Genomic DNA, 16,604 nt, shown 5'->3' on the forward strand with positions numbered 1-16,604 from the left:
CTAGCAATCTGCTCAGTCTTATGTTCTATGTTGTATTATGGGTACTGATGTGTGTCTGTTGGCCTTTTTTTTTATTGGCCATGAATTTGTCAGGTTTTTTTCGACTTATAAGATTGAATGTCCATTTTGATATTTTTCGCTTATACTTTGTGGATATATTTCACATATTTTCAAAGATCTGCCGTATATAGGTCATAAGCGAGTAGGGTGGGAAAGCTACTTTATAGCTCTTTTTTTTTAGCACCAAGGCATCGCCTTTTATTTATTTTATCTATTTTATCAGGGCAAAAATAATGATTAAAATAGATGAAACAGTTTTCAATGTTTAATAGAAACGCAGATGATAATGCATTTAATAACATATGTAATAAATAAAAAGCAAGAACACAGCAGATGATTTTATAAACTATAACAGTTAACATATCATACATGTTGCTTCTTTTTTATCACTAGGACAAAACCTCATATCTGGAGTTGATCTTAGATACCATTCTGGCCATGACCCATCGTATACGGGCACGTCTTCTTTCCCACATAAATAGGCAGCAAATGCTATGCAACAGGCAGTAAGACCTAAAACAGAAGTACTAAAATTGAGAATGGAAATATGGACTGTGTTTAAGAGACAACAAACAGAATTAAGAGCAGACAACAGATGAAGGCAAACATGCAATGGGTCTTCAATGCATCGAGAAACCCTAAACCAAAATATATACTAGTTAAATGATAAACTCCGAAATATACACAAGAAACTAAAATTGAAAATCATATATAAGAAACACATATCATAGAACAAAGGATGTTGGGTATCGTTCCAAGACACATGTCTCTTACAATGTGGAACATTTTTTTCTATCTAGGTCGATAAACGGTAACCAGCAAAATAACCTTTTATAGATTGTGACTTGGATGGAAAGTTGTATCATTAGCGCTCATGTAACATCTTCCTATATCTATTGACAGCAAATATTATCTCACTACATGACAGTCAGGTAGCGGCTCTTTTCGTTGGACTTTTCAAGAACAGGTGTTCAATATTTTTTAATTACGAATATTTTAAATTTTTTAACTATCTTAAATATTGTTGAATGGGTCTTATTTCTGTGACTATAACCCCACCACAGTAATTCAGTGGTTGTCGTTTGTTAATGTGTTACATATTTGTTTTTCGTTCATTTCTTTTATATAAATAAAGGCGTTAGTTTTCTCGTTTGAATTGTTTTACATTGTCTTATCGGGGCCTTTTATAGCTGACTATGCGATGTTGGCTTTGTTCATTGTTTTAGGCTGTATATATACGGTGACCTAGCTGTAGTTGTTAATGTCTGTGTCATGTTGGTCACTTGTGTGTCATGTTGGTCACTTGTGGACAGTTGTCTCATTGGCAATCATACCATATCTTCTTTTTTATATATAGTATAAAAGAAGGGACACAAAAAAGTTCTTAACTAATCCTTATACCATGGTCATTTTTATTATCGGCAATTTCTGAGATTATTAGTTCGATTTAAGACAATCGGATTTAAAGTCACTTCCGGTTAGATTTGCTACAAATGCACACGAAAGATAAATATTCTAAGGAAGCAAGTAAAAGATCTAATTGGATTATAGACAAGAAACATTGCTTACCTGAAGCACAAGAGGATACTAATGGTTTTGATAGATCAATTCCAGTTTCATTGAAAAGTTTTTTAAGCTCTTTTACATCAAGCATAACACCGTTTTCCTTATCCACAATATCTTGATAACAGAGATTCTTTGAATATGGTATATGACCAGACTCTAAACCTATAATAAAACAGAAAAGTAAAACTGTGAGTTACTGCTCACTGAGTGATACCCCCGCCGAAATAGTTCGGCAAACAGGTTGTTGAGTGATGAATCTGAAAACCCATCACATGGTATAGCTTACTCATACATGTACATAAACCCTGAAACCAAATATATCAGAAATCCCTGTATTGTAATTCCTGAGAAAATGTGACGTTAATTTTCAACTTGGCTAATTATGTGTAAAATGATACAAGTGTTCGTTAAACGGGAAATTGTTGAGTGATGAAGATGAGAACGCATCACACGGTATAACTGACTTATATAAACCCTGACACCAATTTCAGAAATATCATGGCCTTGTCAACTAGTTCCTGAGAAAATTATGACAAAAATATTAATGGGACAGACTGACAGACTGACTGAATGGATGGACAGACAGAGGTAAAACAGTATACCGCCATTTTTTGTTTATGTCAAATCTTATAACATATATATACTTTTGTTCAAACGTAAGTACACAGTAGGAGATCAATGATTATACCAACATTTTTTTTAGTTATTGTAACAGATTTCCAAAAAAGGGTAATCAAAGCATGTTGAAAATATCATTTGTCCTTTGAAATAAAAAAAGCTATCGTATTTAACATGCAACCAAATATAACTTTGCCAAACTTTGAATACCGAGATTTCCGGAAAATCATATTACAGTGGAACTGCTTACCTCGTAGTATTTGTTTTTTTTCAAAGGAATTGAGTTTACTGACTGGTTGACTAAGACTATCCTGTCTGAATTTTGGAAGTGCTCATGGAATTGTAAGAGGTTAAATATTGTATATACATTTACAATTCAGTTATTATAAGACATGTCATTTACGGTTAATGAACGAGCTGAGTCTTGGAAGTATTTGATACTCTGAGAAGAGACAGTTCAGTTAGGCCAGATAATAGAACTATGTCCCCGTACAACTTGTTTGTATGCTGGAGTTCTGAATGCTTAGTCCAGTAGTCGTCAGTTCTAAAAAGGCATTCATTTCGTAAAAACTTGTTAATAGATGTCTCAATTTTACCTATTTTTTCAATTCAGATGGACTATTTTCTTCGTTCCAGTTTTGTATAGTCCTGGAAGTTAGCTTTTTCTTTGGTCGACTTATTGGAGATGTTTGCATTCCGTTATGAATAATCGATGGTGTGGATCTGTTCTAAAGTGTTATACTAATTTTAGATGTGTCGGAACAACCCTAATATTAAACTGGACCCCTGTGGTGTTCACTTATCTCTACGCTCGGTGAGAAGCTATAGACGGAACGGCGGACAGTTTACCATTTCAATCGTAACTACTCGGCCATTCTCGTTACGCAGTTATTTCTTCGTGCAACCAGAAAGGCCGAGTTGTTCCGATTGTTTACCATTTATAACTTAAAATACCTTCTCTTGCTTCCGGTTTGATTCCCATAAATTGTCCTCCTCCTCGAGCATCCATTAACTGAAACGAATTATCTTTCAAGTTTTTCACAATATCCTCGTATGACTTTACTAAATGTGGGTGATAAATACCGTCGAATATTGTTTTCGGAACCTGAACAACTTCCGATGTCGTCGGTAAACCCTCAGAGCACCATTTCATAAAACCACCGTCAAGCACTGACACCATTTCATGTCCAAAAACTCTGAACATCCACCAAATTCTTGGAGCAGAGAAAAATCCGTAGTTTACTCCATTATCATAAACAACAATATGAGTGCTATTATCAATACCTAAGTTGCCTACATACTGCTCAAAGCGTTTTGTGTCTGGTAACATGAGACCGTAAGGAGAGGATTTATCACAACATTCTTTGATATCAAAATATAACGCTCCCGGGATATGCTTTTCTTCATATTCTTTTCGACCGTTTCTGTTCGAAGATGGCAAGTGAAAAGAAGAGTCAAGAATCCTAATATCTTTTGGATCTCCACTTTTCATTACATTATGCAACCATTCAGTTGTGACCAGAGCACTTGCTTTCGTCAACATTCTACAAAAGAAAATACAAATGAAAGGCACGACTGTACATGTAAATGATAACTGAAGTGAACAATCGACTTGTAACGCTCACTTTCAATTCATTATTGTATTGGCTGTTTGAATTGTAATGCAAGATTTCATGTTTTAAGCAAGGAAATTCTATATAAACTGAAATAGGTCTTCAATAACTACAATACTGGAAACTATCAAGAAACCTGTTATACCCGGCCATGATTGTCAGCCTTCAATTGCACTGCTGTGGCATCAATTTTAGGATGGGTTCCATTGTACTGTTGGATCAAACACATGCAGCCTGCATGGTAACCAAATGCCGTCAAATATCTTAGTACGGTAAAGTTGATTGCAGTTTTTGTCATGAGTTGAACACAATCCCCTAATACAGTATATACAGTCAACCACTAAAACACAAACTCATGAGTACCACACACAGGGGCGGATCCAGCCATTTTAAAAAAGGGGGTTCTCAACCCAGGATAAAGGGGGGTCCAGCTATACGTCCCCATTCAAATGCATTGATCGGCCCAAATTCGCTAAATTCGATGTGTTTTATGACCATTGCCTGCTTTACTCTTGTAGCTTTTTTTCATTTGTCCTATTGAATAGTCGATAACCATGATAACTAAAGAAGCCATGATCAAAGACAGAATTGATAAATGTGTCGTACTGACGTAAGGGACATAACTCTATGCATATTTTAACTAATTAAATAAAACTTGCTAACTAATAATTTAATTTAAATATAAGATCAAAAGTCAATTCAAAATGTTTAAACACTTTTGTAAACAAACTGACTAGTCCAGATAATTATGACATCTTGAAAGGCTCTTATATTAATTTTTGTTTACGCCTTACATCGTCGAAGGCATTGGAAGGCGCTGAGACTACTATAACTAGTAGTCTCAGGAAGGCGTCAAAGCAAAAATATAAAATAACCTTCAAAGACGTCATAATTATTTGGACGAACTGAAATCCTGCGGAAAAGTGTGGCTTTCAAAACCTAATTTATGAACTAAATATGCAATCTACATACAAAATATAAAATCACAACTTACAGAATAATAAATTAGAAAATAAGGTTTCATGTCTATATGTTATGAAGCTTTCGATACTAAATATTGCTCAATCAATAAGTAACTTTGAAACTTTTACATACAATATGAATTATTTTCGGACTTTCACTAAACTTTTGAAAATAACTATTTTAAAATCACCTATATATTTCTAAACATAGAATCGATGTGTATTTAATAAATTCTTGAAAAGTTTATCAATTATTTACATAAAAAAAAGTATCGCGTCCTAAGCGTAACCAACACAAAAATAATTAATCTCAATGGAAACGAAATAAAAGGATTTTAATCTATGCAAAATATATACAATTAATCTTAAGTGAAATTGATAAAAATAATTTTAGTTCAGCTTTACCAAAAATATAAAGTAATTAAAACGCTTTAATTCAAATGAGACAAAAATACAAAAAAATATAATTCAACTTACCTGGTGTAAAACAAGAGAAATTCGGGTAAATGAAGATGTTTATTCTTGTAAATCAGTAATCAAAGTAACCGTTGGAAACCTTAATTTTTTCCGTGCGGGCGTGGTCAAATGATCACTGATTTCTTAACTTTCTCCTGTTTTCACCAATCAAAATTTACCTTTTATCACCTTGACCACGACCTATTTTCACTGGTTGGTCAATAATCAAGTCATGGGTGACAGGTGTTATAGTTAACAATTTCACACATGAGTAACAGGAAAAGGTTATTTACAAAACCCTTAATTTACATGTAAGGTACATAATCCAAATTAAATCATTTAGAACTTATATGTCTCTTTGTTATCTTGCTTAATTACGGAATCTAGATATTTAAGTTGTATGTCATTCTTCTTTATTTGTTATGGTAAAATTATGAATTGCCAAAGACAAAATTTTAGGTATAACAAATGTAAAACATTTATTTTTAGAACATCAGACATAAATATCAGGAGCAATTTTACAATACGTAAGAACATATTAACTTAGCCATTCGTTAACACGACTATAGACATGATAAAGGTGAAATATTTTTCTCATCTTTCTGAAAGACAAGAGCATTGGTGAATTACTTTCCTTTTTGTTTTTTGTGTACAAGCATACAAATAAAGGCAACAGTAGTATACCGCTGTTCGAAACTCATAAATTACAAAACCGGGTTACAAACTAAAACGGAGGGAAACGTTGAAACATTGAAAAGAAATGTAAAATAATACCATTAGCTTTGTAACTATTAGCTGAAAGACTATATAATATTACAGGATGCATGTCACTAAAATAACTGACTAATTTGAATAAAACAAAGCATATGTTTATAATTTATAAATTTGTAAACATTAAATAGATTTGAACTTATATCACTACCCTTGTTTCCGACTACTGTGCCTATAGAGATATATTCAGATATATATAGAAACGTTTTAGACCAATCAAACTTTCGTTTTAGGTTTTTCTTTTTACCCAAACAATCAATGTAGGATACTTAACCAGTCAGTCTGAACCATAAGGAATTCCTATCTATATATATATATATATATATATGCGAATTGAAAAAGTCTTATATCATACATTGACATTTTGATGCAATAAAACACAATGAATTTAAATTGGTCCTTAGAAAAGAAAGAAAAAGACGTATATAACTATGGTTTCTGTTAAAAATTATGTTAAGCTCTATCCTTTGAGAAACACTCAAACTTTCAAAATCACATAGAATATTCAGTCATGTGCCATTTTTCGACAAAGACGGTATAATTTAGTCACGGCATTATCAGAAGTGCATTGTGTATGTCATGATTTTGGTTGACAGCCCAAGAAACACATTTAGATCTGGGACTTTTACTAGAACTAAAGATTGAAAGACTTTTTGATAAAAAAAAAATTCTAGCGTGACATAAATTCAGGGAAACTTCTCCCCATCTTTTTCGATAGCAAAGTTCTATTTTAATGAAGTTTTGATAAAAACATACCTGCTAAAATTTTCAGTATTACACCGATGTATTTTACTGACTGTGTCGACAATACATTAACCCAGTCATATAACTTTTCATAATACAACATTTAGCAGGAAATAGTGATAGAAATTGTGTATTTGAATGGATGTATTTTCGGCCGTAACAACCAAACAGAAGCCGAACAGGGTAGGGAATTGGGTCACTAATCTGATCTGGTATTAAACTTTGCAATTGTCCAAACTCGATTTTCAAAGTTGAAAATTTTATCCTAAATTTGTCAACAAATGTTAAGGATCATTTATAAATGTCATTTTACTTGTAATCGTGCATGTATCAAAATTCCGTGTCCAGGCTTTATACAAGGTTGTAACCAAAGCAAAGCACAGTATTTGAATCGGCTTGTTTTACTTGCAATTTTGAGCTTTTTCAATTTTGCTTGATAAAAATTATCGCCCACGTTGTACTTCTTAAAGGTATATCCTACAAATACGGCATTTTCTGCTTATCAACACTCGTGGCACTTATTTGGATAAAAAGAGGTCAAGTAACGAAAAGAAAATGTCTGCCATAACATTTGTTTTGTTATCATTTATCAGTGTTTCTTCTGGACTTCTTGAAGGTTTACCATCTCAAGAGGAGCTGCATAGTGACGCAACTCTTCAGCTTCTCATATCGGAAGTTACTAGACTAAGCAATGAACTCAAAGAGGCTCAGGAGAAAATTACCACATTGGACAAACAAGTCGGTAAAAAACACTTCTTAAGACATCTACTCTCGTGATCTCTTTTTCTTTCGAGAAATTAACATCTCATACAATTGGTTTTTTTATCGTTTATTCTACTTGATTTTTATAAATATTTAAAATTATATTATTGTTTATTTCAATACAAAAAAAAATAAAATTACTGTTATGTGTATTCTTAAACAAATTTAAATGTTCCAAAACAAAGGGTACTAAATTTACTTTCAAACGATTGTCAGTGTTTTATTTTCCAGACAAGCTAACGAATAAAGATCGTGACATTGCGTTCTTTGCTTACCTAGGACCTGGTTTGGTAAACCCTAGTCCTGGAACAACAATAGTTTTCAATGAACCAATGACGAATTCAGGCAACAATTATGATCCGCAACATGGAGTGTTCACGGCCTCTGTCAATGGAACATATAATTTTCACCTAATTGCCGCCTCCCCCGAGAACAGCGACCCATCCCATCAGTTGCATCTATACATCACAAAGAACAAGCCTGGATCCTACGTGTCATATGGTTGGTTGGATAGAACGACAGACCATTGGGTACAGACCAGTGCTTCTGCTGTTCTTCATTTGATTCAAGGAGACAGGATTTGGGTCGAAGTTGGGACAGTCGTAGGCTCTCACACCCTTGCAGGACACAGCGATAACAGACCACACACATATTGGTCTGGTTTTCTGATCCATGCTGATTAAAACATTTATCAAATAAAACAACTAAAGATTAATATTGTTAACCTTTCTTAGATCATTGATTTCATTTCCATATTTGTACATCACTTGTTTTTGTACTGCCCATCGGCGGATCCATAGTAATGGGAGGGAGGCGCCCACCCCCTTTTTGTGTGAAAATTTTGTTGATTATATAGGGAATCACTGAAGCGTTTTAGGAGTGGCCAACAGTATTTTGAAGTCTAGCAAAACAAAATTCGATAGAATCATTTCGATTCTGATAGGAATATTTAGACCTTTTGTAATGCAAAGCGGACCTACAATACACATTCAAAAGGCAACCATTTTGATTTGGTGAATCAAAGACTAAACTAAAAATATCAACATATATATACTCAATATAATTTAAATAAATTACATATATACTGAAACTTACTTTTAGAATAATTACTTTTTATATTATATTTCATATATAGCGAGCAAGCTTTTAAAAACAACAAAACTGTCCGTTTCGACGTTGTTAAGACTATAACTGACGTTGCAATTTCAATGTTTTGTCATAATTTTGTTTAGCTTAATGTTTGAAATAAATCAGTATAAATCATGCCGCTGATTTCCTCGTTTGAATTGTATTCAGGAACGTTTATAGCTGACTATACAGTATATATGAGTGTTGATCATTGATGAAGGCCGCATTGTGCCCTACATGCATGCAGTTGCTTACATCCAAGTCATTTGGATTCTAGTTGAAAATTGTCTCATTGACAATCATATGTACGTCTCCTTTTTTATATACTAGTAAATACGAAAACATTTTAGTTGCTGAAGCATATAATTCCCCTTCATCTATCAAAGTCACATTGGTAAAGGAAAGTCACAACAAACACAATCTAGTTTGTGGTATATTTAAGTAATTGAAGAAACGGCACACCTGGAAAAGAGAGCGAATGAAACATTTACTTGGAACAAAACCTGGAAATGACTAATCTAGCAATCGGCTCAGTCTTTAGTTTTGTATGTATTGTTTCGGGTGCTGTTTCGTGCCTGTTACCCTTTTTCTTTAATAGCCATGGAGTTATCAGTTTATTTTCGACTTATCAGATTGAATGTTCATTTGATATTTGTCGCTTCTATTTTGTGAATACATTTGACAGATTTTCATTTAATCGACGAGGTTCTAGTATTTGGACTAATAAACGAGTAGGGTCGAAACACTACTTTATAGCTTTTATTTAGAACCAAGCCATCCCCTTTTTTCTATTTCATTTATTTTCATCAGGGCAAACACGATAATTAAAATAGCTGAAACAGTTTTCAATGTTTAATAGAAACGCAGACAAGAATGCATTTAATAACATATGTAATAAATAAATAGCAAGAACACAGCAGATCATTTTATAAACTATAGCAGTAAACGTATCATGTAGATTCTTTTTTATCACTAGGACACACTCTCATATCTGGAGATGATCTTTGGTACCATTCTGTCCATGACCCATCGTATACGGGCACGTCTTCTTTCTCGCACAAATAGGCAGCAAATGCTGTGCAACACGCAGTTACACCTAAAACAGAAGTAATAACATTGAGAATGGAAAAAGGGAATGTCTCAAAGAGACAAAACCCCGACTAAAGAGCAGACAACAGCCGAAGGCCACCAATGGGTCTTCAATGTAGTGACGTGCTTAAGCTGGCCCCTAAACAAAAAAGTATATACAAGTTCAATGATAATAGACGTAAAACTAAACTCCCGGTAAAATATACAAAAGACATATATATATATATATATATATATAATTTTAATTCAGTAACTGTATCAGTTTATTTTCACAAACTGATCCACGCTTAAATAGATTGAATGTTGATTGTTGCTATTTTTAGACATTATATATTCATGTTTTTGACCACACTGTAAAACCTATTTTATTATATGGTAGCGAAATATGGGGGATGTTTAATTCTCTTTCCTCTAAATGTAAGAAGGAAGATATATCTTTTGAAAAATTATATTCAGGTTTACCCTGTGAGAAACTTCATATAAAATTTTGTAAATTTATGCTTGGGGTACACAAGAAAACAACAAATGCTGCAGTGTTATCTGAACTTGGAAGATTTCCAATATATTTTAATATTATAAAAGGAATGTTATTGTACTGGTATAGATTAGAGAATTTAGGTAATAATTTTCCTCTATTAAAAGAGGCATATACACAATCAAAGACACTACATCACATGAATATAACATCATGGTATGGTTCAATAAATGTTGTTTTTAAAATACTTGGTATTGACTATACAAATGCCATAAATGCTCCATTTTGTGAATCCTTATACAAATTTAAGAAATATATACAAACCAAGCTATCAATATTGTTTATTAGCTGTTGGAAAAAACAAATAGATAAATTTTCAGACAGTAAACTGAAAACCTACCTTTTATATAAAACAAATTTTGGTTTTGAAAAATATCTAACATCGATCAAGAATTTTGAACTTAGAAGAAGTTTTACTAAATTACGTGTATCTTCTCATAGATTACAAATATAATTAGGTAGATATCAGGGTATTCCCCGAATTAACAGAATATGTAATAAATGTTCTTCCAATACTGTCGAAGATGAGGCTCATTTTCTATTTGATTGTAACAAATTTGAGGATGATAGGAATTGTATGTTAGCTAGTATTGCACAATATAATTCTTATTTTAATCATATGAACAGTCAAAGCAAAATTATCTGGTTATTTAGAGTAGAAAATGTTGACTTACTTAAAAATAATATGTAATTTTATATACAAACATCTTCCTTAGTGAAGATTAGTTAAAGGAAATCTATGTGCGTATATACATTTGATTGGACATAGAAAATTATATTCATCTGAATATCACAAACATACTAGCCGATTAAAAAAAAAAAGTAATTGTTAAGATATATTATTTATTCAAATGTTCTCTTATATCCTTGAGGCATCGTCCCCTGGTATCAACTGCATTCAAGTTACCTATGATGCTTCCTTGTTTGCATTTGATACAGGTAGGAAAGAGACATTTACACACATTTACATGACTATGGCCCATAAGGTATCGCCCCCTGGTGTCAGCTGCCTTTAGGAAACCATAATGCTTTCCTATTTGCTGCTGACACAGGATGAGTCATGGACATGTTTAATTTCTACTTTCTTTTTGGCTAATTATTATATATTTAATTGATCCAACTTTTTGTGTACTATACATATGTGGATATCTATTTTTCTTTTTTTTCTTTTTGGGCTGCTTGTTTGTTATCTATATCAACCACACTTGCAATAAAATGCATTAGTATTAAAAAAAAAACATACTATAGATTCTTTATCTATGTATTCTTTAAGAACTTAAATAGTTCTCGTTTAACTTTTCTTTTTTTTTTATCTCATTGTTTGTATTGTATTATGAAAAAATTATTGATGTTGTAATGTTTATGCCCTTTGGGGCCCATAATTGGAAAATAAAATATCTTATCTTATCTTATATATATATGAGAGCTCAGGTGGTCGTGTAGTCTAGCGGGACGGCTGCAGTGCAGGCGATTTGGTGTCACGATATCACAGTAGCATGGGTTCGAATCCCGGCGAGGGAAGAACCAAAAATTTGCGAAAGCAAATTTACAGATCTAACATTGTTGGGTTGATGTTTAGACGAGTTGTATATACATTATGTACACAGCCATGTATCACCATCATTGATGGCGATCCGATGGATACATCTGTTGTAGGGTTGTCACTGACTCAGACGTACTTATATATATATATATATATATAAACGAGTCTAAATTGAAAACTACGTTCAAACCTATGACTGCGTTGGATAAAAACCGCAATTTTTATACGTGTGCATGTCAAACAAGTTTCGTTGTAGAAGGGTCTAAAAACAGCACAAACAACATTTTCCAAAAGACCAAAAGCGTGAAAAAGTATATTTAAACAAAACGCATTTGACTAACAGGTCGAACAACTGATGTTCTTTAACCCTGATGACTGCCATTGGCGATTGCCAAATAAAATTGATCACAAGATGTAATAAAATGGATCTTAATATAAATTTAATACGTCACAGAAAAAAAAATAATTGTTAAATTGTGGACAGGATGTTGTGCCACAAACATTCGGTGTCAATATTTCTTTAGTACACCATATCCGGATTTCGACAATAAGTGTCTCTTCAGTGATGTTAGGGATCGAAACGGTATTTGGAAGGCCATATAAAAAGTACCCTCATTTTTAGAGAAAGTACCCTCATTTTTAGATTTAGTTAGAAAATATGATACATGCCCAAACAAAAAATATAAACGAGTCTAAATTGAAAACTACGTTCAAACCTATATATATAACTCGTCTAAACATCAACCCAACAATGTTAGATCTGTAAATGAAAGCAAATGTTTTGTTCTTCCCTCGCGGGATTCGAACCCATGCTACTGAGATATCGTGACACCAAATCGCCTGCTCTGCAGCCGTCCCTCTAGACCAAACGACCACCTGGGCTTCACAAATAATAAAGCTTTCGGTGGCCGTGTGTTACCTTTCCTCGTCAGTTTTAATCTAGCGGCGTACTACAGTACATGATATATAAGGCAAAGAGATGTTATTGTTACAGATCAGCTCAATTATCTATAGTAAAGGATCCTACAAATTAATGCAAGATACAGTCACAGAAAATAATTATATTTATAAGTACGTCTGAGTCAGTGACAACTCTACAACAGATGTATCCATCGGATCACCAGCAATGATGGTGATACATGGCTGTGTACATAATGTATATACAACTCGTCTAAACATCAACCCAACAATGTTAGATCTGTAAATTTGCCTTCGCAAATGTTTTGTTCTTCCCTCGCGGGATTCGAACCCATGCTACTGAGATATCGTGACACCAAATCGCCTGCACTGCAGCCGTCCCGCTAGACCACACAACCACCTGGGCTTCACAAATAATAAAGCTTTCGGTGGCCGTGTGTTACCTTTCCTCGTCAGTTTTAATCTAGCGGCGTACTACAGTACATGATATATAAGGCATGGAGATGTTATTGTAAGGATTTAGGGTATCTCTCCATGACACAAAATTAGTTCATGCACAACAACAAAAAGCAAAGGAGCAGCGCTTTTATTGCTTTTCGTCATCTCAAAGTAACAGCGAGGCCTTTTAAGCATGTCACTTACAATGTGGAAAATTATTTTCCAATTAAACGGTACCTGCAATATAACTGTGACAGCAAAGATGTTATATTTTTTTAATTACGAATATCTTAAATTCTTTAACCGTATCTAAAATATTATTGAATAGGTCTTATTTATGTGACTATAGTTTAAACGAAGGGACACAAAACAGTGCTTTACAAATCCTTATACCATGGTCATTTTCATTCTCGGTAATTTCTGAGATTATTAGCTCGATTTTAGACAATCGGATTTCAAGTCACCTCCGGTTAGATTTGTTACAATAGTTATCAAAGGTACCAGGATAATAATTTGTTATAAAGTTAATATGCCAGACGCGCGTTTCGTCTACAAGATAAGATAAGATAAGATATACATAAGACTCATCAGTGACACTCAAATCTAACCTTAAAAGCCAAATAAGAAAAACAAGGACCGAAAATTTCAAAAAGTTGTGCCAATGCACACAACAGATAAATAGTCTAAGGAAGCAAAGTGAAAGATCTGATTGGGTTTTAGACCAGATATAATTGCTTACCTGAACCACAAGTGGATACCAAAGGTTTTGATAGATCAATTCCAGTTTCATTGAAAAGTTTTTTAATTTCTTTTACATCGAGCATTACACCGCTTTCCTTATCCACAATATCTTGGTAACAGAGATTCTTAGAATCTGGTATATGACCAGGCTCTATACCTATAATAAAACAGAAAATTATTGTATTTAAAAACACGAATATAAATTTTCTAAACATTGAATTCTGAGATTTCCGGCAAATTATATTACAGTGGAACTGCTTACTATAGTATTTGTTTTATTCAAAGGACTTCTGACTTCTTCTCCCAGTGGGCACAAGCCGTCAACTGGTTGACTTAGAGTATCCAGCCTGAGCTTTGGGAGTGGACATTGATTTGTAACCAAGAAAATTCAGAAACACTAGGTTCAATGTATATACATTTACCATTTAGTATTATAAGACATGCCATTTAAGTTTAATGACGGGGCTTTCTTGTGCAATTCGATACTCTGAGAAGAGACAGTTCAGTTAGGCCAGATAATATTTCTTTTGTCGTTCTGTACGATAGAGTTAGAACGCTATCCCCCGGTTAATCTAATTTTATATGTGTCGGAATAACCTTAATAACTAAACTACCTTCTCTTGGTTCCGGTTTGGTTCCCATAAATCGCCCTTCTCCTCGAGCATCCATTAATTGAAACGAATTATCTTTTAAGTTGTTCGCAATATCCTCGTATGACTTTACTAAATGAGGGTGATAAAGTCCGTGGAATATTGTTTTCGGAACCTGAACAACTTCCGATGTCGTCGGTAAACCCTCAGAGCACCATTTCATAAAACCACCATCAAGCACCGACACCGTTTCATGTCCAAAAACTCTGAACATCCACCAAATTCTTGGAGCAGAAAAAAACCCGTAGTTTACACTGTTATCATAAACAACAACATGAGTGCTAAGATCAATACCTAAGTCGCCTGCATAACGCTCAAAGTGTTTTGTGTCCGGTAACATGTGACCGTATGGAGAGGATTTATCACAGCATTCGTCAATATCAAAATATGACGCTCCCGGGATATGCTTTTCTTGATATTCTTTTCGACCGTTTCTGTTCGAAGATGGCAAGTGAAAAGAAGAGTCAAGAATCCTAATGTCTTTTGGAACTCCACTTTTCAAAACATTATGCAACCATTTAGTTGTGACCAGAGCACTTGCTTTCGTCAACATTCTAGAAAAGAAAATACAAAAGGAAAGGTAAAACTATTTAATATAACATATATTTGTCAGGAGCAATTCCTACTGAACATAAACGGTCAGGAGATAAATGACAGATCATTTCTACTGTGCACCCAGCACTAAATATTATATCTAACATGGAAGCCAATTCAACGGAAGATCTCTCAATAGCAAATGTATAGAGCTACGCCCCCAGATCCGACATGCATTGTCAGGAGACTCAGTACCAAACAGAAGATTAGAAAATTAAGCAAGTTACAAGTACACATACCAAATATGCGGCCACGCATAATGTAACAAAGTTACATGGTCATATGCATGTGGTGTTAAAGAGAACATTTACTAAACTGTTTATGTTCTTATTTCCTAATCACAGGACCCTTTATGTCATTTCGAGATGGATGTTAACAATTAATGTTTAAAATCATACAGCAAACTATCAGGAATTTCCTGTATCCGGGTGACTTTTACTTTTTCTTGTCAATTTTCCGCTTATACCATGGAGTCACGATCTCTTCATCGTCAAACCTAGAAAAACGTGTGCACAAGTAAGCATCCAAATTGGAGAATCTGAAATTAACAGGCCATGATAAAAAGGCGGACAGGACTGAGGTTTTAAATTAGATTATAGCTTACAAATCATTGTTTTATTTTAATACTCCAATCCATAAGACACTGAAACCATCTTCTATTAATAGGATCAACTTTTACGCAAAGACAGACATTCAGTTGAAGCACAGGTACTTGCTTTCTATCCATTGCAAGATCTACTATCCCTTTATAGGAATCCCTTTCTAGGAATAGTAGATCTTGTAATAGAAAATAAGTGCCTTTGAGTTGAAGGCCGAATGCAACAAAATATGATTACTTGGGGTACCCCCATGAAGGGCCTCCTCGGTACGGTACTGATCGAGACGCTGTCCGCCGGTAATTCAAGAGTTTTAAACATAAACATATATCAGAAGTTTTTCTCAGATAATTCGCGGGATAGACAAACGTTTAATGTCATCAAAAGTTACGAAAAAAAACTCGATGCATGATTGTGCTATTCGGTTTAGAACATGAGTGGCGTGGGGACTGTTTGATTACTATGATATTTCGGACGTGACCCACAAATTACACTACAGTTGACACAGTTTTGAGTCCTCTGACCTAATTATGAGTGTTTTAATTTGAAACGTACACTTATTAATTTCAGTAGAAATGAAGTTATGTAAATAGAATTTATTCGCGCAAAAAGTTTTTAACCAGCTGGTAACTAAGTCATTCGTTTACGCGACATTTAAGGTGAAACTTTTTCTCACCTTTCTGAAGGACAAGACTAAGCATTGACGAATTACTTCCCTTTTTGTTTTTGTGTACATGCATACAACATTGAAAAGAAATGTAAAATAGTATCATTAGCTTTGTAAATATTAGCTTAAAGACTATATAAAATAATAAGAGGC

The 16,604-nt window shown here is 33.8% G+C and overlaps 3 protein-coding genes across 6 annotated transcripts; 1 reads left to right on the top strand and 2 right to left on the bottom strand.

Annotated features, from left to right (window-relative positions):
• Window positions 1–312: 312 nt before the first annotated feature.
• On the bottom strand, window positions 313–5,430 carry LOC134725522 (3-mercaptopyruvate sulfurtransferase-like). Of its 3 annotated transcripts, none has more exons than XM_063589409.1 (4): window positions 5,297–5,430; window positions 3,328–3,788; window positions 1,630–1,788; window positions 313–573 (listed from the first exon to the last, which is right to left on the bottom strand). In XM_063589409.1, exons 2-4 carry the CDS (start codon window positions 3,785–3,787, stop codon window positions 416–418), a joined length of 777 nt encoding a protein of 258 aa, XP_063445479.1. In that variant the 5' UTR covers window position 3,788; window positions 5,297–5,430; the 3' UTR covers window positions 313–415. The 3 variants fall into 3 exon arrangements, with proteins under 3 accessions (XP_063445479.1, XP_063445478.1, XP_063445480.1); XM_063589408.1 differs by having other exon boundaries at window positions 3,199–3,788; window positions 5,297–5,429; XM_063589410.1 differs by lacking the exon at window positions 1,630–1,788 and having other exon boundaries at window positions 3,199–3,788.
• Window positions 5,431–7,299: 1,869 nt separating this feature from the next.
• On the top strand, window positions 7,300–8,267 carry LOC134727204 (complement C1q-like protein 3). Its single transcript, XM_063591583.1, has 2 exons — window positions 7,300–7,532; window positions 7,784–8,267. Exons 1-2 carry the CDS (start codon window positions 7,346–7,348, stop codon window positions 8,233–8,235), a joined length of 639 nt encoding a protein of 212 aa, XP_063447653.1. The 5' UTR covers window positions 7,300–7,345; the 3' UTR covers window positions 8,236–8,267.
• Window positions 8,268–9,557: 1,290 nt separating this feature from the next.
• LOC134725524 (3-mercaptopyruvate sulfurtransferase-like) lies at window positions 9,558–16,577 on the bottom strand. 2 transcript variants are annotated; one of them, XM_063589415.1, is made up of 4 exons: window positions 15,587–15,609; window positions 14,559–15,148; window positions 13,943–14,101; window positions 9,558–9,776 (listed from the first exon to the last, which is right to left on the bottom strand). In XM_063589415.1, exons 2-4 carry the CDS (start codon window positions 15,145–15,147, stop codon window positions 9,631–9,633), a joined length of 894 nt encoding a protein of 297 aa, XP_063445485.1. In that variant the 5' UTR covers window position 15,148; window positions 15,587–15,609; the 3' UTR covers window positions 9,558–9,630. The 2 variants fall into 2 exon arrangements, with proteins under 2 accessions (XP_063445485.1, XP_063445484.1); XM_063589414.1 differs by lacking the exon at window positions 15,587–15,609 and adding an exon at window positions 16,461–16,577 and having other exon boundaries at window positions 9,560–9,776.
• Between the last annotated feature and the right edge of the window lie 27 nt (window positions 16,578–16,604).

This window comes from Mytilus trossulus, chromosome 7 (assembly GCF_036588685.1).
Source record: "Mytilus trossulus isolate FHL-02 chromosome 7, PNRI_Mtr1.1.1.hap1, whole genome shotgun sequence".
In the NCBI taxonomy this organism is placed as follows: Eukaryota; Metazoa; Mollusca; class Bivalvia; order Mytilida; family Mytilidae; genus Mytilus; species Mytilus trossulus.

Coding starts and splice junctions, on each gene's coding strand:
- LOC134725524 (XM_063589415.1), bottom strand. CDS start 15,147: ATGTTGACGAAAGCAAGTGCTCTGGTCACAACTAAATGGTTGCATAAT. Junction 14,102..14,558: donor CAAACCGGAACCAAGAGAAG/GTAGTTTAGTTA, acceptor GTTTTATTATAG/GTATAGAGCCTGGTCATATA. Junction 9,777..13,942: donor GGTATCCACTTGTGGTTCAG/GTAAGCAATTAT, acceptor CTTCTGTTTTAG/GTGTAACTGCGTGTTGCACA.
- LOC134727204 (XM_063591583.1), top strand. CDS start 7,346: ATGTCTGCCATAACATTTGTTTTGTTATCATTTATCAGTGTTTCTTCT. Junction 7,533..7,783: donor CACATTGGACAAACAAGTCG/GTAAAAAACACT, acceptor TTTATTTTCCAG/ACAAGCTAACGAATAAAGAT.
- LOC134725522 (XM_063589408.1), bottom strand. CDS start 3,787: ATGTTGACGAAAGCAAGTGCTCTGGTCACAACTGAATGGTTGCATAAT. Junction 1,789..3,198: donor CAAACCGGAAGCAAGAGAAG/GTATTTTAAGTT, acceptor GTTTTATTATAG/GTTTAGAGTCTGGTCATATA. Junction 574..1,629: donor AGTATCCTCTTGTGCTTCAG/GTAAGCAATGTT, acceptor CTTCTGTTTTAG/GTCTTACTGCCTGTTGCATA.